Source organism: Carassius auratus, chromosome 20 (genome assembly GCF_003368295.1).
Source record: "Carassius auratus strain Wakin chromosome 20, ASM336829v1, whole genome shotgun sequence".
NCBI lineage: Eukaryota > Metazoa > Chordata > Actinopteri > Cypriniformes > Cyprinidae > Carassius > Carassius auratus.
In genome coordinates, this window is record NC_039262.1 from 20,204,522 (window position 1) to 20,228,520 (window position 23,999).

Below are 23,999 nucleotides of genomic sequence, written 5' to 3' on the forward strand. Positions count from 1 at the left end.
CAGGCAGCAATATAAACCCACAACAATAAAAATACAGTAGTATATTTTATTGTACACATGGGGTACTTTTGATCCCATCTTGAGTGTTTGCTGTTAAAAAGCTCCTTTATAGTTTCATTTGACTATAGAAGGCAGTCCCATTTTGTAGTTCCAATCATGTCTGATAACTGAATATGCTGGAGTTTGTTTTTTGAATGAGCTAGGAAAATCTTTCTTGAAACCCTCCCAAACAAGTGCAGCTGTGGCCTAATGATTAGAGAGCTGGACTCTTTAACCAAAGGTTGCCAGTTCGAGTCTTGGTGCTGTCAAGAATTGTAGGTGGGAGGGAGTGAATGAACATTGCTCTCTTCCACCCTCAATACCCCTGGCTAAAGTGAACTTGAGCAAGGCACTGAACCCCCAGTTGCTCCCTGGGTGCTGGATCTATAGCTGCCCACTGCTTTGGGTGTATGTTCACTTATTGCTGTGTGTGTGCATTTGGATGGGTTAAATGCAGAGCACCAATGTATGGGTTACCATACTTGGCAAATGTCACTGCTTTCACAGACTTTTAGTTTTTTTTTTTTTTTTTTTCTGAACCCGAGACTCAGCTGTGGTCTTTTGAGAGTCTTTAGCTGCTCAAACTCTCCTCCTCACCGTGCATTAGGACGATATAGACACATGTCCTCTTCCAGGCAGTTTCGTAACATTTTCTGTTGATAGGAAATTCTTAATTATTGCCCTGATGGTGGAAATGCAAATTTCCACTGCTCTAACACTTTTATTAAAGCCACTTCACTAATTTGTGAAGCTCAATTATCTTTTGCTGCACATCAGAAATATATTCTTTGTTTTTTCTCAGTGTGATGAATGATTAACGGAATTTGGGCTTTGTTTTCCCTCCTCTTTCTATTTCTGTGAAACAGGAAGCCATGGCTGGATAATTTCATGTTCATAATCACCCTGCACTGCTCAAAATTGTAAATATGAATGAGAATATACTTTAAATAATTTATAGAGGTGACAAATATTCATTTCATAATGATATTTCCCCCCATTTTAAAATCTTAAAATTTAGATTTTTATGCTTTTTAAAAAATAAAAGATCAAAAGGATTAACAATGCAGATTAATTTTCACAGCCTCCTTTGATCATATTTACCAAAGGCGGCGATATTTTTGGCCATGACTGTATGTATAATTTTCATGAATACCCCAACCCTGCTAACACATGACGTAACAGCTACGTAATGTTGTTAGAAGGGAAGCTTTAAATTTTAAATTATTTGTCCTCAAAAAACTTAGTAGATGGTTCAGCTATTATAATATATCCCTCATAACATATATTTCAAGAAATAGTTTCCTCACCAAACCTATAACTCTCTTTCTTCTGTGGAGCACAAAGTTTAGCAGAATGATGACGCTGCTTTTTGCAATAAATCCAGGGCATTTTAAGCCTAAAACGCATCATAAAAGTCAGCAGGGTTTGTTTAGAGGTTTGTGAGAATTTTTACTTTGTTTCTCAAGAAAAATGTAGCTAGCTAACTACTCATTTGGACATGAGCGAAGTAAAGCTCCTAATAGCGACCTTATAACTTTTATAGCCTATCCTTGGTTATCCACAAGAAATGTGCTGTCATGTGTCAATTTACAGCAGTAAATGTAAACATGCACACCTCGCTTTTTTTAGGCTTACTACACTGCAACATACAATAAAAATCATTTACAATGAGATGCACTTGCCTGTGAGCTCAGTAAACTAAACGTTGTTCCACGAAAATGTATACTGTTATTTTTATTGACTTATTTTTCTCATTGATACTACAACCGAGAGGGTCATTTCTTAATAATACGGTAACATTTTGATATTACTTAAGTTGGAACAAACTGAGTATACTCAATAGTTAAAATCAGTTCTGTAGAAGTGAATAGGTTTATATTTATACCTTTTTTTTATTTAATGCTCAAAGAGTTAAAAATACTGTATATGTTCTAAAATTACTGTATTGTTTACATTTCTAAAATGCAGTAGGCCTAATAGCTGGAATAGCATGATTGAACTACACATAAAATCACTTTTATAATAAAATGTGTGTTTAAAATGTTAAGGCACATGCTGATAAAACAAAATGTGAGAATATCATACACTACTTTTTTTTAATCATTGTTACGGTTCAGCCTAGTTGACTTGTGCTTTAGATTTTATACAGCTGATTCATATAGATCACTGTCTGGTCAGTGGCCATGGTATAAAAGCCCTGATCTTGTCCAGGAGTGATGAAGGGTCTGCTATAAGTGTGTGCAGACTGGCTCTGCTGTAATACAGAGCAGAGAGCAGCACTGCAACAGACACCGAGAATACGAGTGAAAGAGAGGAGCGCTGAGACTGCGGCTCTGGTGTGCAGCGTGTTCTCAGGGGCTTGTTGACTCGATCCCACTGAGACAGGATGGCCTGACGAGCACCGTCCCATCGTCCCGGTCCGTGAAGACGAAACTGGTATGGGGTGCAGGGCCCAAAGATGACGTTCAGAGCCAGTCTAGGGTCTGTCAGCAGCAACTTCAGGATAGAAGGACGGACACTCACTTCTTTAGCCAACTCATCCATGTAGGGGATGTAGTCCACCTGGATGGTGTGTCTCTGGGCGGCCACATACCTGCATGAGAACACGATTAAGATCAAGACCCGCTAATATACATACATACTCAATACATACTTGAATTGTAGAAATTGTGTAAATGATGTGTTATATTTTCATGTGAGATGTTAAGTGTGGAGAACCTTCGAGCCATAGCTTCCTCTTTTGCTTTAATGTCCTTCATCATTGCACTCACTGGAGGCAGTTTGCATAGACCTAGTGAAGATGTCACAGCTTTGTTACATACAAAACACTGTATACTTATGAACATTAATAATGCTCTTACATGTTTATGTTTCACTTAAAGATAAATGTTTTTAAGGGTAATGTCATGAACAAAATATAAAGGGTTTTATTTACATTATATACAAGGGTTTGACGTATTATGTAGATAAACTGTAACTGCAAAACTCAAAACTTCCAAACTAAGAAGACCAAAATATGCTGGAAGAACATCATAGATGTCTTAAGCTTCAGTAGCATTCGTCTAAATCTACAGATAAAAGGGTAAATGTTTTGTAATTAACATTTTGTCATATTGTAACAGTTTAATTACCATCTTTAATAAAATTATAATGTACAGGATTGCAGGTGGACATCTCATATTTTTTTTGCATACACTCATAAAATAAAAGTTTCAAAAGGTGGGTTTCACAACAGTGCCACAGAAAAACCATTTAGGGTTCCTCAAAGAACCTTTCAGTCAACAGTTCTTAAAATAACATTTTTTTCTTAGTGTGAAGAACATCTATTTCCTCTATAGAACCTTTTACACAATAGAAAGTTTCCATGGATGTTAAATGTTCTTCATCAAACCATAAATTCCTTTGAAGAGCCTTTATTTTTTAGCATATAGGAGGTCAGCGTCATGTTTGATACCTTTAAAAACACGAGTGGCCCAGCGCGCCTGCATCTCAGAGATGGGCATAATGGCTCCCAGAGGCTGAATCAGACCAATCACGGCTAAAGTTGGCCGCTCCAGTCCTGGGGGATATATGTATTTGTACAGGGATACTTTGTTCTTGGAAACAGGAATTACATGGGATGACAGGAAGGGGAATGAGAAAGTGTAGCCTGTGGCAAACACCACCAGATCAATGTCATCTTCAACAGTGCCATCCTCAAACACCACACTTGACCCACGAAACTCTTGTATGTTCGGCTTGACTGAGACGGTACCGGAGAGGATGCGGTTTGGTAAGTCATCATTGACCGTGGGATGTTGGCTGAAAACTCTGCCAGATAAAAAAAAAACACACACAAAACAGCACTATACAACACGATATAATACTGAAGAGAATATGCTTCATTTAACTCCAGTGTTCACAGTACCTGTGTGCAGGCTGCAGCCCATAGAGCTTGTGGTCAAATCGTTTATTGAGTTGTTTCTCTCCTAGTTTGTTAAGAAATCCAAGTGGCAGACATCCAAGAAACAACATTCGCCCTCTGTTATTAAACATCATATCGAAAGGAACACCTTTTCTCCTACACGATTAAATATCCAAGCTCCCTTTCGGGTGCTCAGATAAACCTGAAATATAACAAACAATTCAAATGCTTTTTTCTGGTACTTTTGTGTACCAGAAAAAAGTTTTTCACAGTGAAAAGAAATTGTAACAAAATGGAAAATCATGAAGGTAAGAAAAGAAAGAGTTTCATTTTTGGAGTCATCATTTATTTAAAGTAAAAAAAAAAAAAAAAAAAATATATATATATATATATATATATATATATATATATATATATATATATATATATATATATAAAACAATGTAATTGGTGTAATGTAATATTGATAAAATATGTCATGTGGAATAGTAATTCATACACTATAATTATTTATTCAGTTTTTGTTGCATATCACCTGTTTGGCCATTCTGCTCAGCTCCACAGCAATATCTCCTCCAGAGTTCCCAATACCAATCACAACAACCCTCTTCCCTCGCCATTCTTCAGGGTTTTTGTAGTCACGACTGTGGAAGAATTTCCCCCTAAATGTATCTATTCCTAAATAGATGATTTTAAACAGGTAGTCACTATAACATGGAAACACACATATATGACTATTGCATCCATGAAACTCCTGCTTCTACTGATTCTGCAGCCAGTGAGCTTATTTTTTCCCCCAACATTTAGCCTAGATAGTTTGGTTCAGTGTTTACTGGAAGATGGCCCTGCAACTACTAGAGTACCTTTGAAACCCTCCACCACCCCCAGCTCCACATGTCTATATCTGATGATTTTATGATGCCCATTTAGCCTGTTTAGCTCTATGTTTGTACTGGAAGCAGCAACATACTTGCTCTGGAGCACCAGCAGCATTAACAGCAGCGTCAGAAAGTGTAGCATATCCGATCAACTTAGACCAAATACTGTAATATTGTCATATCCATTAACACGTAAAACTATTTCATTAACATGGTGAGACTGTCACTGCCTATCACCAAGTGTATTGATGATGTAACAGTCATAAAGACCATCACTGTCTGGGACAATCAGAAGCCGTGGATGATATGGGAGGTCTACAGACTCCTGAAGACATGGAACACTGCCTCCAGAACTGGAGATGAGGTGGGCCTGAGGACAGCTAGGGCCAACCTATCCTGCGGCATCAGAGAGGCTAAGAGACAGTACACCAGGAGGACGGCCCATTGATTCAACGATAGCAGAGACACTCAGAGCCTGTGGCAGGGGATACAGACCATTACGGACTACAAGCCCCCACCGTGGACTGTGACAGCACCATCTCCCTGCTGAATGCCTTCTTCGCTTGCTTTGAGGAACAAAACAGCACCACTGCACAGACGTCTCCACCTCCTCCTTGCGACCAGTTGATGATGCTGCCCCCGGACAGCGTGAGGAGATCCTTCAGCAGAATCAACACATCCAAAGTCCTGACAACATTCCTGGAACATAAACTGAGATACTGTGCAGTGCAACTCACTGATGTCTTCACAGACATTTTTAACATATCACTAAGTTGGGCTGTTATCCCCACATGTTTCAAAGCTACCACCATCATTCCAGTCCTGAAGAAGCCATCTCCATCCTGCTTCAATTACTACCATACAGTTGCTCTGACTCCTATTCTCATGAAGTGCTTTGAACGGCTAGTTATGCACCATATCAAATCTCACCCCTCCCTGGATCCCTTCCAGTTTGCATATCTGTCCAACTGCTTGACTGATGACGCCATCGCCAGTGCTATCCACTCAGCACTCACACATCTAGAGATAAAAGACTCATACGTCAGAATGCTGTTCATACACTTCAAAAGACTTCAAAACATTCATCCCTCAACAGCTCATTCACAAACTGATTTAGCTGTGGCTCAACACTTTGCTGTGTAACTAGCTGTTGGACTTTCTGACTGGAAGACGTCAGGCAGTACGGGTCGACAGTAACACATCCAGCACCAACACACTGAACACTGGGGCCACCCAAGGATGTGTGCTGAGCTCCCTCCTCTTCAGTCTCCTGACACATGACTGCATATTGTCACACAACTGGGTCTCATTAGCAACAGAGATGAGACAAAGTACAGGAGTGAGGTGAGTCGCCTGGCCAGGTGGTGCAGTGACAACAATTTATCTCTGAATGTGGAGAAGATGAAGGAGATTGTTGTTGACTTCAGGAGAGTGCACACTCAACATGTTCCTCTTACCATCAATGATGCGACTGTGGAGAGAGTGAGCAGCACCAAGTTTCTGGGTGTGCACATCAAAGAGGACCTCTCCTGGACTGACATCACTGGAGCACTTGCCAAGAAAGAACAGCAGCGTCTCTACTTCCTCCGCAAACTGAGAAGAGCCAGAGCCCCAGCCCCCATCATGTGCACCTTCTATAGAGGCACCATCAAGAGCATTTTGACGGGCTGCATCACTTTGTAGTATGGTGCCTGCAATGTGTCCTGCCGGAAGACCCTTCAATGCAGATCTTTGGTGTCTCTCTCCCCTCATTCAGGACATTTATGGAACCCGTCTCAACCCCAAGGTGATCCCACCTGCCCATCACACAGCTTCTTCAGTCTGCTGCCATTAGGGAGGAGACTGCTGAGTCTCCAGGCAAAGACCAGCAGACTGAAGTGCAGCTTCATTCATCAGGCAGTCAGGAAGCTGAACTCCCTCCAGACCGTGCCCCCCCTGCCCTCTTTTGCCCCAGTCACCACTGAACTCTGAACCCCTGCCCCTCTTTTTGCCCCCCCCACCACATCCCACATCCCCCATCCCCAGGTCCTTCCACTCCCCAGCTCCAACTAACAAACTGTGACCTGCACCAGACACTTTGTGCAGCATTGGTCTGCTCACTACCTTATTCAGTAAGTTTAAATAAAGAACTGCTCTCTGAGCTTTTTGTCACTTTAATCAGACAGCTCTTTTGCACTACAATCTTTTTATCTACACTGTTTGTTTACTTCATTGGTTTGCACTAAATCTGCCATGTGCTGCTTTATTTCACTTTATTCTTATTTTGTAATTTTTTGACATGCCCTTATTTTTATAGTTGTATTTTATATTTAATCTGTATCTGTGTTTTTACTCTACTGTTAGTTATCTGTATCTGTATGCATCCAGGTTCTGAGAGTAACACAATTTAAATTCTCTGTATGTATGTGCTGTACATGTGGAAGAATTGACAATAAAGCAGAATTGACTTGACTTGATCTCAAGAGTTGTCATGACTGAAATCCAGTTATATGTAATGTAGCATTAAATATATATCTTTTTATAATAACTTTAGTGTCTCATTGCATATGCATATTGAACATGAAACAACATATAAACAACATATAAACAAAGTTCAGGAGGTGCATGTTTAGACAGTCAACCAATTACCACCAGATAGAAACATTCAAATAAATTACACAGTATGAGGTATATGTACAGCTGACTCCCTCCACCATATCAGCTTTTCTCTCTCAATTATAACTATCCCAGATAAGGATGAGGAGGAGTATTCTGGGATTGGGCTAAATCGCAAGCTAAGATCCCTTCCCCTCAGATAGCATGCCAAATATGCATACCCTTCGCTTTATCTGATTATATGTAAGTGAGAACTCACGAACTGATGTTGAATCATTATTTGCAAGCCCTGTAAACTTACTAATCATAAATAATATTTCTATTCAATGTTAAAATTACTTCACGTTAAAAGGATTTTTCACTTACAGCACAGTTGTGATAAAGCCTAATGACTCTTGTACACCAAAAGTTTACTATGAGTGTTTGGCCTTTATTGACATAATGCTTTTGCACTTTGCACATACACTCTGTTTGCTAAGTCATCATATGTACTGCACCTGGAAAGTCCTGCAGAGGGAGATGAGGGTGACAGTGGTGTCCAGTGCAAACCATCACAGCATCAAACACCTGCTTCTCTCTATGACCATCTTTGGACTCCGTTTCTACATCCCACTGTCCAGAGTGAGGAAAGTCTGGCCTTGGTGTAACATGAAGAACTTTTGTCTGGGAAACACAAAACATGAACTTGTGGATCTTTCAAAACAGTATAGTACATTAAAACTTAAGAGTTTTAATGTGTCTTCAAAACCTTTCAGTTCTGACCTGGAAGCGGATGTGCCATTTGAGCTGGAAGTGGTCAGCGTACATGCGGAAGTAGTCCATGATGAGGGAGTTGTGCATGTAGTTTGGGAAGTGGGCAGGGATGGGGAAGTCACTGAAACACATCATCTCCTTTGAAGTGTTGATAATCAAAGAGTGGTAAATGCTAGCACGATCTGGATCTGGGTTTTCCTAAGATGGAAAGACATGAAGAAAATTGGATCTGTTTCTAGGAGCATGTTGTTTATTACTTCTCTGCAACTATCTGTGCCTCAGGGATCAGTGCTTGGCCCCTTTTTTTTCTTCACATCCACAACTTCAGTGGACCCAATCATATAGAGATTTCTCACCTTAAACCTCCATAGTCCTCCAATGTCATCACTAGTCTCAAAACACACTGGCTCCAGACCTTCATCCAGGCAGCATTTGATACAGGCAAGCCCAGAAGTTCCTCCTCCAATCACAGCAACACGTTTAGCCATGATGATCCAAAATAGTCAGACTTTAGGCAGATGCAGGAAGTAGAAATAAATTATAATATTTATACTTTGTGTATTCATTACACAGTAGATAGTATAGGCCTCCAATTCTTGCATGCATATGGCCCTGTTGCTTCATCACTAGTGTATCCTATGTCAAAATGTAAAGTGTAATCGACCTGCTAAACACTGACAGTAGCTTCCAAATGTAACATACAGCTTCCTCTTCAACTATTTGCATGAAATAACAGATAATTGTTTAACAAAAAACTTTGGGTAGCACTTTATTCTACAGTCCTGTTCCTCATGTACATACTATGTACTTATTATAGTTATTACAATAACTATGTAATAACTAGGTACTTACCCTGAACCTACCCCTAAACCTAACCCTACCCCATGTAGTTACCAGAACTTTCTTAGATAAATACACTGTAAGTACACTATAAGTACTTGTTAGTACACGTACTGTAAAATAAAGTGCAACCAAACTTTGTAATTAAATGTTAACTGGACATTAACTACTTAGTGTTATTAGTGTCAATAAAATGTTTGTGGCATTGTATCTTACCAAGTGCGAAGCAGCGAGTGAATAAATTTAATTTGTTCAGCTCAGAGTAATGGGAAAATTTCACCACACCCCCTTTAGGGTTGTATAAGAGGCAGGGATTCAATTATTTGTAACCCTATCTGGTCAATGTTCAACTAGATAACGCTGGCATAGTTTTAGATATTAAGGTCTAGTTTCATCACCACACAGTCCTGTTATTCATATGAAACAACACATTGCCACAGAAACACAGAAGTGTTAGCCAGAATGCATGGCATAAATGTATACGTTTTTGTTTATTAGTTTTGATTTCATATTACAGAGCTCCTCTACATGATGAAAATTTATATTTCTATGTTTTACTTGTAAAAGTTTTTGAGGGAAGACAATTGCATTGAAATATTTTTCCCTAATATCTCATACTTTTTCTATCACATTGCCCCCTTGTAGTTTCTTTATTCTAGTTAATATTAAAATGTGTTAACAGTTCATATTGCTCTGCATACTGGACCTCACACAGTGCACTTTTATACAGGCAGCAATAACATCTCAACAGTGTACTGATAAGAGCAGTAAACACACAATAAACATAACATTAAAATAAGATAACTTTTTTGAAACACAACAAAAGACTATTAAAACTTTAAATTTGGCATAAGTGCACTATTTAAAACAAGTTGCCTTTCATTTCATTGATATTTATCTATGAGTACATATATATTTAGAGAAAATTAACTTGCTAAAAAGACTCGCTAACAACTGCTTAAGTTGAAAGTGGTGCATGATTCTAGTTTTAACACAACGAGCATCAGTTTGTTGCTAGTGAATTAAAACCACACAATTATATTATAATGATTACATACACATTACAGGCAAATATAATCAGCTATTTCACAATCAAATTAAATGCTCATTATACACAAACTGTTATAAATGATAAGGCACTTGCTGATAAATATCAAGCATATGCATTGCCAATTTAGACATTTTCATGATGTTGACAATGGTTTACCACAACGGAAAGACATTTCTTCAGATGTCTTTTGACTCCTTTAGCATGATCACTGTCTGGTCAGTGGCCATGGTATAAAAGCCCTGATCTTGTCCAGGAGTGATGAAGGGTCTGCTATGAGTGTGTGCAGACTGGCTCTGCTGTAATACAGAGCAGACACCAGCACTGCAACAGACACCGAGAATATCAGTGAAAGAGAGGAGCGCTGAGACTGCGGCTCTGGTGTGCAGCGTGTTCTCAGGGGCTTGTTGACTCGATCCCACTGAGACAGGATGGCCTGACGAGCACCGTCCCATCGTCCCGGTCCGTGAAGACGAAACTGGTATGGGGTGCAGGGCCCAAAGATGACGTTCAGAGCCAGTCTAGGGTCTGTCAGCAGCAACTTCAGGATAGAAGGACGGACACTCACTTCTTTAGCCAACTCATCCATGTAGGGGATGTAGTCCACCTGGATGGTGTGTCTCTGGGCGGCCACATACCTGCATGAGAACACGATTAAGATCAAGATCCACTGAAAATATGTACTTTAAACCGTAGAAATTGTGTAAGTGCTGTCTTTTATAGCCTCTTTTTAAATCAAGTGTGGAGAACCTTCGAGCCATTGCTTCCTCTTTTGCTTTAATGTCCTTAATCATTCCAGTCATTGGAGGCAGTTTGCACAGACCTAAGTGAGATTATCACAGCTTAAGCACAAAAGCACTATACTTAATGCTCTGCAATATTCATATAGGTCATGTACAAGTACTACAGTATGCTGTCACTCTATAACTTTCAGAACTCAAAACCAGTCCAAACTGATGATGATGAAAAACCAAATGATTGTCTGAAATTCTTTGTTTAATTCTACAATTGTAAAACCCTAACGATAAACTGGGTTACAGCATTCTGGTGAAAACATACTTTAGAAACACCCTGTATTTTTCTGTGTAGAAGGTAAGTGCATGTTTGATACCTTTAAAAACACGAGTGGCCCAGCGCGCCTGCATCTCAGAGATGGGCATAATGGCTCCCAGAGGCTGGATCAGACCAATCACGGCTAAAGTTGGCCGCTCCAGTCCTGGGGGATATATGTATTTGTACAGGGATACTTTGTTCTTGGAGACAGGAATTACATGGGATGACAGGAAGGGGAATGAGAAAGTGTAGCCTGTGGCAAACACCACCAGATCAATGTCATCTTCAACAGTGCCATCCTCAAACACCACACTTGACCCACGAAACTCTTGTATGTTCGGCTTGACTGAGACGGTACCGGAGAGGATGCGGTTTGGCAAGTCATCATTGACCATGGGATGTTGGCTGAAAATTCTGCAGAAAAACAATATACATCATATAATGTAATTGATTGCAGCAAAAAAGCTTTCATGGATTCTGTCTTGTATAAAGATGACCTCCTCATGCTTAAGTACCAACACTAAGAATGGCCAACATCACCAAAGTCTTATTTCTTCTAGTGTTCACAGTACCTGTGCGCAGGCTGCAGCCCATAGAGCTTGTGGTTGAACCGTTTATTGAGTTGTTTCTCTCCAAAATTGTTGATAAATCCAACAGGCAACATTTGAATAAGCCAATTACTCATTCTGTTATTAAACAACATATCTGATGGAACACCTTTGTCTCCTACACGATTTAGTATCCAAGATCCCCTTCGTGTGCTCAGATAAACCTGGAATTAAAGTAAAAGAAACGATGTGGAAAACAGAGGCTTCAATAGGAGTACAATTATTAATACACTGTAATTTTTTTGTTCTGTTTTTGTAGCATATCACCTGTTTGGCCATTCTGCTCAGCTCCACAGCAATATCTCCTCCAGAGTTCCCAATACCAATCACAACAACCCTCTTCCCTCGCCATTCTTCAGGGTTTTTGTAGTCACGACTGTGGAAGAATTTTCCCTTAAACGTGTTTATTCCTAAAGAAAGGATTTGAATGAGGCTTCAAACTGGTTTGAATGACTCATGTACACCAAAGCTTACTATGATTGTTTGGTCTTTATTGACATAGTGTTTTTGCACTTTGCACATACACTCTGTTTGCGAAGTCATCATATGTACTGCACCTGGAAAGTCCTGCAGAGGGAGATGAGGGTGACAGTGGTGTCCAGTGCAAACCATCACAGCATCAAACACCTGCTTCTCTCTATGACCATCTTTGGACTCCGTTTCTACATCCCACTGTCCAGAGTGAGAGAAGTCTGGCCTTGGTGTAACATGAAGAACTTTTGTCTGGGAAACACAAAACATGAACTTGTGGATCTTTCAAAACAGTATAGTACATTAAAACTTCAGAGTTTTAATGTGTCTTCAAAACCTTTCAGTTCTGACCTGGAAGCGGATGTGCCGTTTGAGCTGGAAGTGGTCAGCGTACATGCGGAAGTAGTCCATGATGAGGGAGTTGTGCATGTAGTTTGGGAAGTGGGCAGGGATCGGGAAGTCACTGAAACACATCATCTCCTTTGAAGTGTTGATAATCAAAGAGTGGTAAATGCTAGCACGATCTGGATCTGGGTTTTCCTAAGATGGAAAGACATGAAGACAATTGGATCTGTTTCTAGGAACATGTTGTTTATTATTTCTCTGCAACTATCTGTGCCTCAGGGATCAGTGCTTGGCCCCTTTTTTTTCTTCACATCCACAACTTCAGTGGACCCAATCATATAGAGATTTCTCACCTTAAACCTCCATAGTCCTCCAATGTCATCACTAGTCTCAAAACACACTGGCTCCAGACCTTCATCCAGGCAGCATTTGATACAGGCAAGCCCAGAAGTTCCTCCTCCAATCACAGCAACACGTTTAGCCATGATGATCCACAATATTCAGACTTAAGACAGCCAGAGATAATAGAAAAATCTGAATTAAAGGAACAGTTTATCAAAAAATGGTCACCAATTATGAACAGCCAGAAGTTCCAAACCCATGATTTTCATTCTATTATGGAACTTTTTCATCTTTTCAGAAGCATGAAATTATCCAGCAGTGTCATGTCCATCATATTTCAAATTATGCATGTTTTGATAGCTTTCTGTGGCGGAAATGAGATTTTATTACACACAACAACATTTTTGCATAATTTAACAAACTGAAATTGATGCAGAGAAAATATTCTGTTCACACATGACATTTTCCTTTTATATCTCAAGCTTAATGTTCTGTGTACTTTATACATTAACAAGCATTAGGCTATGTAGTAATATGCCAGCTTGATCTTCTTAACTGGTTGGACTGCATCTACACTCCCATCCATGTTTAAAAAGCCATGCATATTACATAACCTGTTGTGTATATCATCTTAAGTAAATTCACATTTATTTGATGCTGCCTTGGTTAAAGACGTAATAAAGCGCCTCCAAGAAAATGACAAAGACCACCAGAAAGACGGCCATAAATCGGGGAGAGACACGTGTATTCCAGCGGATTAATTCATGCTATGTTGTTCATTAAATCAAGTAACCACAAGACAATTTTGGTGTTTTTCGAGCTGCGAGAGCAGAATAACAATTGCAAAGCCAAGAAAAGAAGAAAAGGAAGAACACGCAATAAGTTGACAAATAAAGTTCTTGTAATGCAACCTTGTCACAATAAAATAGCAAGCGTTACAATATTTCACATATATACTTGTAGCTACAATGATTTAAATTTTGACGTTACAAAACCAAACCAAACCAATCCATTTCAAATACTGTTTGGTCATCGCTAGTGCATGCATATGTAATTGTGAAACCGACTTGCTAAAACGCCAACAAGAATATAAGGAAATATAAAGGTCTCGACTCGGACGGGCAAACCGCTTTGCCGTCTTTAAATGATGTTACGTAAACACATAGGAGTTATGTTAAATGTTAATAAAGGTTTGTGGTGTGCCATCTTACCTAGTGGGAAGTTGTGATAGCAGATAGTGTAAGTTCAGATGTTTTTTCACTACACTACACCACACCCCTGTGTAGACGTAGATGTAAATGAAGGGGGCGGATATGGAGTCAATATAATGCCGTATATATACGTAAAAAAAAAAAAAAAAAAAAGTTTTGCAAAAGAAAATAAAGTTTTGCAAACAAAAAAGAAAGTATTGAGTAAAATATTTTTGATTTTTGCAAACAAAAATAAAGAATTGCAAAAGAAAATAAAGAATTGCAAAACGTGAATGAAACAGCGCGAAAGCAATGATTTTGCAATACTTATTTTCCTTAGTCATATCTATTAATTTATTTGCAACACTGCTTTTATTTTGCGTGCCAGTCTAGTTTGAGCTTGCAATGCCGTTTTCCCTTTCCGCTTCATTTTTCTGCATGTCTCTCTTTGTGACACTGTTTTGACGTGGGGGTGGAGCCAAGGGACGGGGGCATGTACAACATGCCTCCCTTTAAGTGACGTCATTGGCAGAGCCGGATAAATGGACTACACAAGGCAGGCTGCATTTTTTGGGCCCTCCTCCATTGATGTTATTTATGAATTGAAATCTGAAACTGACCAAAGTTACTAATAAAAGTTAATTCACATTTTCCATAGCCTAGTCTTTGGTTACAAATTGGTTGTGTTATATATTAAACAGTCTATCAGACTATTTTTTGATATTCATCATTATTATATTATTATCATTATTATTATATTATTATATATTATATATATTATATATTATTATATACGCCATTACAAGGCTCTATTAAATGCTATTAAATTATAGGGAAGTCGTGGCCGCAGGAAAATTGTAGGTGGGGGGAGTGCATGTACAGTGCTCTCTCCACCCTCAATACCACGACTTAGGTGCCCTTGAGCAAGGCACTGAACCCCCAACTGCTCCCCAGGCGCCGCAGCATAAATGGCTGCCCACTGCTCCGGGTGTGTGTTCACAGTGTGTATGTGTGTGTGTGTTCACTGCTCTGTGTGTGTGCACTTCGGATGGGTTAAATGCAGAGCACAAATTCTCAGTATGGGTCACCATACTTGGCTGAATGTCACGTCACTTTCAAATTCACTCATCCATTGGGAGTGTCATTGTTAAGGCAATAGTGCCAGTAAATAACCAGTAGGTGTCAGTAAACTATGTAAACAGAGCAAATAAGATAAACTTTATCTTAATAGATAAAGATGATATTATTTGCTCTGTTTACATTTAATCATTTTCTGCAAAATGCAATAGCTTACAACAGTGGTTTTCAACCTGTGGGTCGCGGTGGTATTGCAGGGGGGCCGCCAATTATAATAGCTATTGTTAACATATATAAAAATGTCTAATTCATAACATAATAACATCATTTCATATATATAATTAAATAACAAAAAATAAATATAAAACTGTAACTTTGCTTCCACTATTCGAGCTGGCTGATTGGTTTAAGAATCAACCACCAATTTATATTTTTCCAGCATATGCTACAGAACAACAAATTCAAACATGAATAAATGGCTGTCAACATGTTTCCTCCTGACCATTTGCCCTGCTGACTGTCTACCGCTGCCGAGCTCTGCCTGGATTTGGTTTTCCCGTTTTACTGAGCAGTGCAGCCCAAGTTATTTTCTGTTCATTGCCAGTTCATTCTGGGGCTGAGCGATTAATAGAAATAGTCATAAAATCAGATCCAATCAGAATGCAACAAAACAGAACAGACTGGGCATATGCCTAACTCCAGGTTCACACATTGTCTGTGATGCGCCTTTTTTCCGAGCCCATGTTAACGGATCAGAGCGTTCACACTGCACGCGGTAAAAGGCTAGAAATAAAAACGTGCGAAAATAATTAATATCTAGCACATGAGCGTAGATAGAGTTGTGAGTGCACAGGACGCTGTTTGAGTGACTGGAGACATGTTTTAAGTGCGCAAACTCTCTCCGGGCGATAGCAGAGTGTATCTGAGCAAGCACGTCTGGTTTTGTGACAGAGAAAAAGGAAATCTGCGTGCGAACAGAGAGATTCGCACTCGTGCATTATTTTGATGTGCTTTCGCGTTACAATAACGCACTCTCACTGCTGCTTCTGAACCGCTTACACAGTATACGCACTGCAGACGGAGTAGGCCTATGTGTGAATCTGTATAACAAATCTATTTTAACACCTGAGGCACCGCTACAATTAATGAGCTCTATGAACAATGCATTGCATTGCATCTTCCACCGCGTTTTCGGGCCGTGTCTCCCGGCCTGGCTCGGCCTCTGGCTCTGAGTGCTGACTCGAGCAGGTTCACAGCTGTCGGATGGCTGTCCGACAGAAATTCTGTAAAGCCCCCGCTGTCTCTTCTTTTGTTTCTCTTCATTTTTTTATGTTTCGCCGCACTCAAAAGCATCTTGAATGTTAGCCTACTCAAAACACACCTGCCTGCTAGCTTTGTTGTCCCGCTCCGACCTCTGAGCGCCGCTGACGTCTCCTCGGATTTAACTATTATACATACAGTCCTGGGCTGGCGTCAATGTGACGTAATGTAACAGTCTATGGTTAAGATAAACATCGTCACTATTTTTAGTTAACTAATAAATATTGATATAAATTGTAGATAGGACATTTGTAAATTTTATTTTATTTTTTATTACTATAATTTTTTTTTTTTTTGTGCCTCTGTCTGGGCCCCATCCCGCCAATCGGGCCCTAGGCACGTGCCTAGTTTGCCTTTGCGTTAATCCGGCTCTGGTCATTGGTGCGAGACAGCTCACTGATCCAGGTCCTGTAATGATGAGCAAAGGCTTGCGAGTGGATCGTTTCTTTTTATTCACTAGCATTAAAACATGCATGTTTTCGTTTTATTTACTTTATTAACACATGTATGTGTTTATTAGCAGTGTTTGCTGAAGTTAAAGTTGTTACCATGAACATCTGCTGTTTATTTTTCTCGATGTGCACACTTTTATAGCATTAATTGTTTCACAAAGAACGCTTATGTGTGCTGCCGTCCCTATCACAAGTTAAGTGATTTTAAACAAACACTGTTAATACACATGCAGTTAACCAAATGAAACAAATAATGCTATAAAAGTGTGCACATTGAGAGAAATAAACAGCAGATGTTCATGGTAACAACTTATTTAACTTGATCAAACACTGCTAATACACATATACATTTGTAAATAAAGTTAATAAAACGAAAACATGCATGTTTTAATGCTGAATAAAAAGAAACGATCCACTTGCAAGCCTTTGCTCATCATGACAGGATCTGGATCAGTGAGCTGCGTCTTGCACCGATGATGTCACTTCCAGGGAGGCAAGTTGTACACACCCCCGTCCCTTGGCTCCACCCCCAAGTCAAAACAGTGCCACAAAGAGAGACGTGCAGAAAAATGAAGCGCAAAGGGAAAACGGCATTGCAAGCTCAAACTAGACTGACACGCAAAATAAAAACAGCATTGCAAATAAATTAATAGATATGACCATGGAAAATATGTATTGAAAATCATTGCTTCCAAGCTGTTTCATTCATGTTTTGCAATTTCTTATTTTTGTTTGCAAAACATTATTTTTTTGCGGTTATATATGGCATTATATTGACTCCATGGCGGAGATCATAATCACTCGCTTTGCTCAGTAACGTTGAATTAGTTGAAAAATGTACAAAAATCACAGCAAAGTCCTGTTTTATTTCGCTGCCTACGTCCCAAGGCTTAATTTTTATTAAAGTTTTTATTTTCTTTTTTTTTTTTATGAAGGTGAAGATCACATTAAAACTGTCTTGGAAAAGTGTTTAAAATGTACTCCTGCCCCAGACTTCTCCTGTCCCTGTCTCACAAGCTTAAACTGAAAATCTATTATAATGAATAGTATTATTTTACACTTATTGTGTGGAAAGGACACCCTGAGAAATATTGACTGTTTTCTATTTTTCTCCACTACAATAATTTTTTTTTCGTAGTCATATTTAAGTCTCTAATTATTTAAAACTAAATGATATGTAGGCATGGTAATAATCATCATCTCATCTCACAATCACAAAATACCAGCCCTGACAGACTCAGGCTTCTTCAATGACTTTATATTTAAAAGTACATAGACTTCGGTGATGATTGTCAAAAGACATACTATATTACCTGGTTGAAAACCAAAACAAAACACACACACAAAATACACTTGTACAGGTTGCTTGTAATTTACAATATATTGGATTATAAAAGATAATGAACTCCAAGAATTAGATTAAGAAACAATTAGGTAAAAGTTTAAACGCAAAGCAGAGGTACCCAAAATTGAGTGTTGGATATCTATGGGATCTAATCAATATTCAGAAACAGTGGGAACTTCTTTTGCATTGCCATTAAAGCAAAAATCACTGCAGCCCCTCCTGATAGGCCCAGCCAAAAGAATAAACTGAAGGATGAAGATTCTGGAATGGGACGTGTCTTCATGGGTTTGGCCACACGATCCCACTGGGTAAGGATGGCCTGACGAGCACCACTCCAGTGCCCCGGTCCGCTCAGTCGAAACTGGTAGGGAGTACAGGGCCCGAAGAAAACCCTCAAACCAACGGCTGGGTCCCTCAGGAGCAGCCAAGCAATGTTGGGACAGACACCCACTTCCTTTGCTATAGTGTCTAGATAAGGGATGTAGTCCACCTGAAGGGCAGCCAGTTTGGGACAGGGGTAACTGTGGAGAGATAACAGATTAACTGTCAAAATAAAATCTATTTGAAATGATCATCCAGGTGAATGAACATTTACCTCTTTAAATAGGCTTGTATGTCTTTCTCAATTATTTTATCCATTTTCTCAGCTGGAGGAAGATGGTTTAGTCCTTGAAGAACAGGCAAATTACTTTTTCTTTTTTTTTACCAATAATCACAATATGTTTCATATAGTTCTCTATATTTATTTCACCGTCAAATCACAAAATTATTATTATTTTTTATGGCTTATTATGGTTGCTCATTACCTGCAATGACTCTGGTGGCCCAGCGTGCCTGTAGCTCTACAGCTGGCATGATCGGACCTTTGGTCTGCAGCAGACCCATGATGGCCAGTGTTGGATGCTCAAGAGATGGAGGGAAGACTCTTTTGTAGAGTTTCATATCTCCATCAGAACCAGAGTTTAAGGAGGCTGGGAGGAAGGAGAATTTATAATCATATCCTGTGCATAAGATCACTGCATCAATCTTCTCTTCAACAGTCCCATCATCAAAGACAACCGTTGAGCCTTGAAACTTCTGCACATTTGGCTTCATCACCAGTTGTCCTACCAGAATACGACCTGCAAGGTCATCGTTTATAATGGTACGCTGATCGAGGATCCTGGAATCACAAAACATGGGTAAAGGTCACTGTGAATCATGAGGTCATTTTTTAACTCCCAGGGCTTTACTTTAATCAACAACAATGAAAAGAGTTTGGTTAAAGAGTCTTTAAGGAGAATGTTTTGACCCTTCACCTGTGAGCAGGCTGTAGTCCATACAGCTTATGGTCGTGTCTCTGATTGAGGGTTCTCTCCCCAAACCAGTTGAGCAGAGCTCGAGGCAGGAGGCTGTAAATCAGATCTCGAACTCGTCTGACCATTGTCATATCTAGAGGAAGCCCTCTACCAACCATGCGACCTATGACCCAAGCACCTTTCCGGGTACTCAGGAATGTCTAAGAAAATGGGGAATAGGACGAACAAAGCAATTTTAGAAATGGAAACAGAATTAGTAGATAGACATGAGAGAATGAAAGCTTGTCAAATAGGATAATATTAAAGAGAAACAATAGAGTAACCACATATTTAGAAATTATGTGGTAAAATGGAGTTAATCATCAGCCATATGGACACAGATTTTAATGACATATTGTACATTATTTTAAAAGGGGTAGATCTACAATGAACAAAATTATAAAAACCAGTCGGTAACTGGTGTGAGCACCATTTGCCTCACGCTGTGCAATACATCTCCTTTGATCAGATTGTTGATTGTGGTCTGTGGGATGTTGGTCCACTCCTCTTGTTGCTGGATATTGGCAGGAACTGGAACACGCTGTTGTATATCCAGAGCATCCCAAACATGCTCAGTGGGTGACATGTCTGGTGAGTATGCTGGCCATGCAAGAACTGGGATGTTTTCAGCGTCCAGGAATTGTGTACATATCCTTGCAACAATTGGCTGTGTACCATCATTCTGCAACATGAGGTGATGGTCAAGGATGAATGGCACAACAATGGGTCTCAGGATCTCGTCACGGTATCTCTGTGCATTCAAAATGCCATCAATATAATGCACCTGTGTTCATTTTGCATAACATATGCCTGCCCATACCATAACCCCACCACCACCATGGGCCACTCGATCCACAGTGTAGACATCAGTAAACCACTAACCCACACGACACCATACACACTGTCTGCCATCTGTCCTGTACAGTAAAAACCGGGATTCATCCGTGAAAAGAATACCTCTCCAAAGTGCCAGATGCCATCCAATGTGAGCATTTGCCCGCTCAAGTCGTTTATAGACAAACTGCAGTCATGTCAAGACCCCGATAAGGACGATGAGCATGTAGATGAGCTTCCCTGAGACGCTTTCTGACAGTATGTGCAGAAATTCTTTGGTTATGCAAAACGATTGTTGCAGCAGCAGGTTATTGTAGACGTTGTTGCAAGGAGGAGGGTAAGTTATTTTGATGCAATATTACAAGGGGATATGAATTAAAAAATAACTATTATGTGCATAGATACATTATAACAAACTGCATTACAATAAAAAAATATTTCATTGGAAGTTTAATGTACATAATTTATATACATACTATTTTGTGTAAATTTATATTACTTTCCTTTGCTATATTACCCCGCAAATGTTAAAATCTCGCTTGCCTTCTCACATGTCCTGCTGAGCTCCACGGCAATGTCTCCACCAGAATTCCCAATCCCAACCACAACAACGCTCTTCCCAAGGTAAGGATCAGGGTCCTTATATTCCCAACTATGAATTATTGTCCCTGGGAATGTGTCAATACCTGCAGAACATAAAATTACAGTTAAAATGATTTAATATACTGATGTTTCCATATACATATTAAATCCATTATACAGAGCCATGCAGGGAATTATCCTACACACAGTGCTGAATGCTGTGTAATCATATATACAGATTGTAGAGTGCTGTAATATCAGATGAGCACCTGGGAAGTGTGAGAGGGGTTTGATGGGTTGTGTGTAGTGTCCTGCACACACTAGCACACCGTCAAATACATGTGTCTCCTCTTGTCCATCTCTGTCCATGGTCACCACCTCCCACTGACCAGAGTCAGAGAAATCAGGCCTTTGTCTCACACGGCGAACTGTGGTCTGAAATATACCCAACCACACAGAGCCTGACTGCTCCCTGTCATCTTTACACAGAGAATGCTTTTTCAAACACTCAAAAAATATGATAGATCCTGAAAAAAACACAATTATCTGAGAATAATTTTCCCGAGCAAGATGTGTTCCTAGAACATAACTGCTGTCAAATAGTCCTGATCAGTTGAAAGGTATATTTGCCAGTACCAGTGAGGATTTAATGCAAGAATATTTAAGTGAAATCTCAGCAGCTGTGATGTCATGGTGTTAATTACCTGAAAGTGAATGTGTTTGAGCAGGTTGAAGTGCTTAGCATAGAGTTTGAAGTACTGGATGATCATAGAGTTGTGCATGAAGTTGGGGTAATGATCCGGCACAGGGAAATCACTGTAGCACATCATCTCTTTAGAGGTGTTCACTATAACAGAACGATAAATGCTGCAACGGTCTGCTTCAGGTCTTTCCTGTGAATAAACGGGGGTATAGGGTATTGACTTCGAAAGGATTAGCTTTGTAGCTTTGTTTAAAGATAAAGCGTGTAATATTGTTTATTGTTAAAATACTTATCCCATCATAATATGCAGCAGAAATAATTCGTTAGCCAACTGAAGGATTATTGTCCCCAAAAATGTAAACAAAAAGCAACTCAGTGAATAGTGCGTGTTTGGAGGTGGGGCTATCTGTTTTTTGACCAATGGTAGTTGGCGAGAGTGTTAAAGACAATAATAATAATAATAATAGTAATAATACATTTTAATTTTTGATTTTACTTTCCATACAGAAAATACAAGTTAACAGGTCAGAAAAAAAATGTTTAAAACTAAAAATAAATTACCATAAAAAGAAGGTGTTCCAACAATTATTACATTATTACATTTACACTACTGTACTTTAATTCTGATCAAAAGTGACAGTAAGATTAAAAAAGATTTATATTTTAAATAAATGCTGTTCTTTGGAGCTTTCTATCCATCAAATAATCATGAAAAAATTTACTTGGTTTCCACGGCATGAATATCAGCATGACACGGAAGAGTGGAGTAATGGCTGCTGAAAATTTAGCTTTTCCTTTACAATAACACTTCACAATATTACTATTTTTACTGTATTTCTGATCTAATAAATGCAGCCTTTGTGAGCACAAGAGACTTCTTTCAAAAACATAATCTACCCCAAACTTTTGAATGTTATTGTATTAAATTGGCAGTGTATAAATTAAGGCATGGGCTTCAGGCACCTCATCTTGTATTGCTTAGATTACAATGAGCTAAAAATCAATCTAGTCAATTATCATTATATTAGTAATTTTCCAAATCATTTGCGTACCATGGATGGCACAGAAATTACACACTTCCCCTTTATTGTTCAGCTGTTTAAACTCCAAACATTAAATGTTCAAAACGGAATTAATTTTCAACCTTAAACCTCCAGAGTCCTCCAATATCATCACTGCTCTCAAAGCACACAGGCTCCAGCCTTTCATCCAAGCAGCATTTGATGGAGGTCAGTCCAGAGCTGCCTGCTCCAATCACAGCCACACGCTTAGCCATGCTGCCAGTCTGCACACGGATCAATCACTTGAACAAAACAAATGGTGATAATGCACGCGTTTATGAAAAACATACTGTTACACTAGTGTCTCCTCAGTTTTGCACCTTTGATGAGGCATTCCAGGATTCATTCACACTGTTTGGCATGGATGTGCATCTTTATTCATTAATCATTAAACCATACACACACACACTCACTCACAAAACAGACACCAGTCTAAAAATATGCTGCAAGCTTAGCATATAAATCTTACCTTTAAACTGAAGATGGTGTCAAGCCCTCAGCATTCAAAAATGCCAAAACGATGTTTTTCTGTTCCAAATAGTTAGAGCAGCTTTCCCTGGCAACCGTCTCATTGAGATCAGCCTGTAAACAATTGAGTGTTTCTGAAGTCTGAAAGAAGAGGGTGGTCTCAGCTGCCACTAGTTTAAGGTGGATCAAACCGGAATGAAACATTATGGGGAAAACATGTTCAAACATTATCACAGACATGCAAGTCTTTATCTTTGGATGCTGTCATAAATGTTATCAGAATACCAAAGATGAGTCCACTGGTTTTTCGTAATAGTATAAAACCTGTAGTTAATGATAAAACAAACATTTTATTTGCAGAGGTCGCCTATATTAAAATAACATTAAAAATGCATATGTTTTGTCTATGGTCAATAACGACATGCATCACGTGTTTGTGTTAGTTCACAAGCTGAACTAAAGCTGAAAGCCCATGAAGAATAAGGTGAAAGGGCTTTAGAGGGTGGGGTGATATATGTCCCAGGGTTAACCCTTTACTTCAGTCATATGACTGCAGAAACAAATCAGTGTTTAACATTGAATATCAGATGTGTGCCAACTGACTACCCTTATGAAAGGAACATATATTTACCCATATATTTCTTAAAATATATTCTGATATATTGTAATATATTATTTTCCCTTTTTATTTTCTAATATTTAATATATTTAAATACATAGAATAATATATTGATGATACATATATTATATAATA

The 23,999-nt window shown here is 39.1% G+C and overlaps 3 protein-coding genes across 6 annotated transcripts; all 3 read right to left on the reverse strand.

Annotated features, from left to right (window-relative positions):
- Positions 1–2,000: 2,000 nt before the first annotated feature.
- On the reverse strand, positions 2,001–8,677 carry LOC113121142 (dimethylaniline monooxygenase [N-oxide-forming] 5). The gene is given in 9 exon segments (XM_074559975.1): positions 2,001–2,632; positions 2,758–2,830; positions 3,494–3,849; positions 3,947–4,094; positions 4,097–4,145; positions 4,479–4,621; positions 7,914–8,079; positions 8,179–8,367; positions 8,526–8,677. Coding segments are annotated over 9 exon segments (1,686 nt in total). The 5' UTR covers positions 8,658–8,677; the 3' UTR covers positions 2,001–2,202.
- A 797-nt stretch (positions 8,678–9,474) lies between these two features.
- Positions 9,475–14,191, reverse strand: fmo5 (flavin containing dimethylaniline monoxygenase 5). 3 transcript variants are annotated; one of them, XM_026291399.1, is made up of 9 exons: positions 14,088–14,191; positions 12,888–13,039; positions 12,541–12,729; positions 12,276–12,441; positions 11,986–12,128; positions 11,683–11,882; positions 11,169–11,524; positions 10,808–10,880; positions 10,266–10,695 (listed from the first exon to the last, which is right to left on the reverse strand). In XM_026291399.1, the coding sequence occupies exons 2-9, from the start codon at positions 13,017–13,019 to the stop codon at positions 10,266–10,268; spliced, it is 1,689 nt and encodes a 562-aa protein (XP_026147184.1). In that variant the 5' UTR covers positions 13,020–13,039; positions 14,088–14,191. The 3 variants fall into 3 exon arrangements, with proteins under 3 accessions (XP_026147185.1, XP_026147184.1, XP_026147182.1); XM_026291397.1 differs by having other exon boundaries at positions 12,888–13,068; positions 14,088–14,189; XM_026291400.1 differs by lacking the exon at positions 14,088–14,191 and having other exon boundaries at positions 9,475–10,695; positions 12,888–13,019.
- A 3,961-nt stretch (positions 14,192–18,152) lies between these two features.
- Positions 18,153–23,403, reverse strand: si:dkey-239i20.4. Of its 2 annotated transcripts, none has more exons than XM_026291402.1 (9): positions 23,247–23,403; positions 22,861–23,001; positions 21,718–21,906; positions 21,283–21,448; positions 20,975–21,117; positions 19,559–19,758; positions 19,067–19,422; positions 18,856–18,928; positions 18,153–18,781 (listed from the first exon to the last, which is right to left on the reverse strand). In XM_026291402.1, exons 2-9 carry the CDS (start codon positions 22,990–22,992, stop codon positions 18,409–18,411), a joined length of 1,632 nt encoding a protein of 543 aa, XP_026147187.1. In that variant the 5' UTR covers positions 22,993–23,001; positions 23,247–23,403; the 3' UTR covers positions 18,153–18,408. The 2 variants fall into 2 exon arrangements, with proteins under 2 accessions (XP_026147187.1, XP_026147186.1); XM_026291401.1 differs by having other exon boundaries at positions 22,861–23,019; positions 23,247–23,402.
- Between the last annotated feature and the right edge of the window lie 596 nt (positions 23,404–23,999).

Bases quoted from the DNA above. Each gene is read 5' to 3' on its own strand.
- fmo5 (XM_026291400.1), bottom strand. From the start codon at position 13,019: ATGGCTAAACGTGTTGCTGTGATTGGAGGAGGAACTTCTGGGCTTGCC. The intron at 12,129-12,275 runs GTGCAGTACATA...TCCTTTCTTTAG, and splicing joins CCCTCTGCAGGACTTTCCAG to GAATAAACACGTTTAAGGGA. The intron at 10,881-11,168 runs GTATCAAACATG...AATCTCACTTAG, and splicing joins GGCCACTCGTGTTTTTAAAG to GTCTGTGCAAACTGCCTCCA.
- si:dkey-239i20.4 (XM_026291402.1), bottom strand. From the start codon at position 22,992: ATGGCTAAGCGTGTGGCTGTGATTGGAGCAGGCAGCTCTGGACTGACC. The intron at 21,449-21,717 runs GTAATTAACACC...GGTATATTTCAG, and splicing joins TCAAACACATTCACTTTCAG to ACCACAGTTCGCCGTGTGAG. The intron at 18,929-19,066 runs GTAATGAGCAAC...CTGTTCTTCAAG, and splicing joins GGCCACCAGAGTCATTGCAG to GACTAAACCATCTTCCTCCA.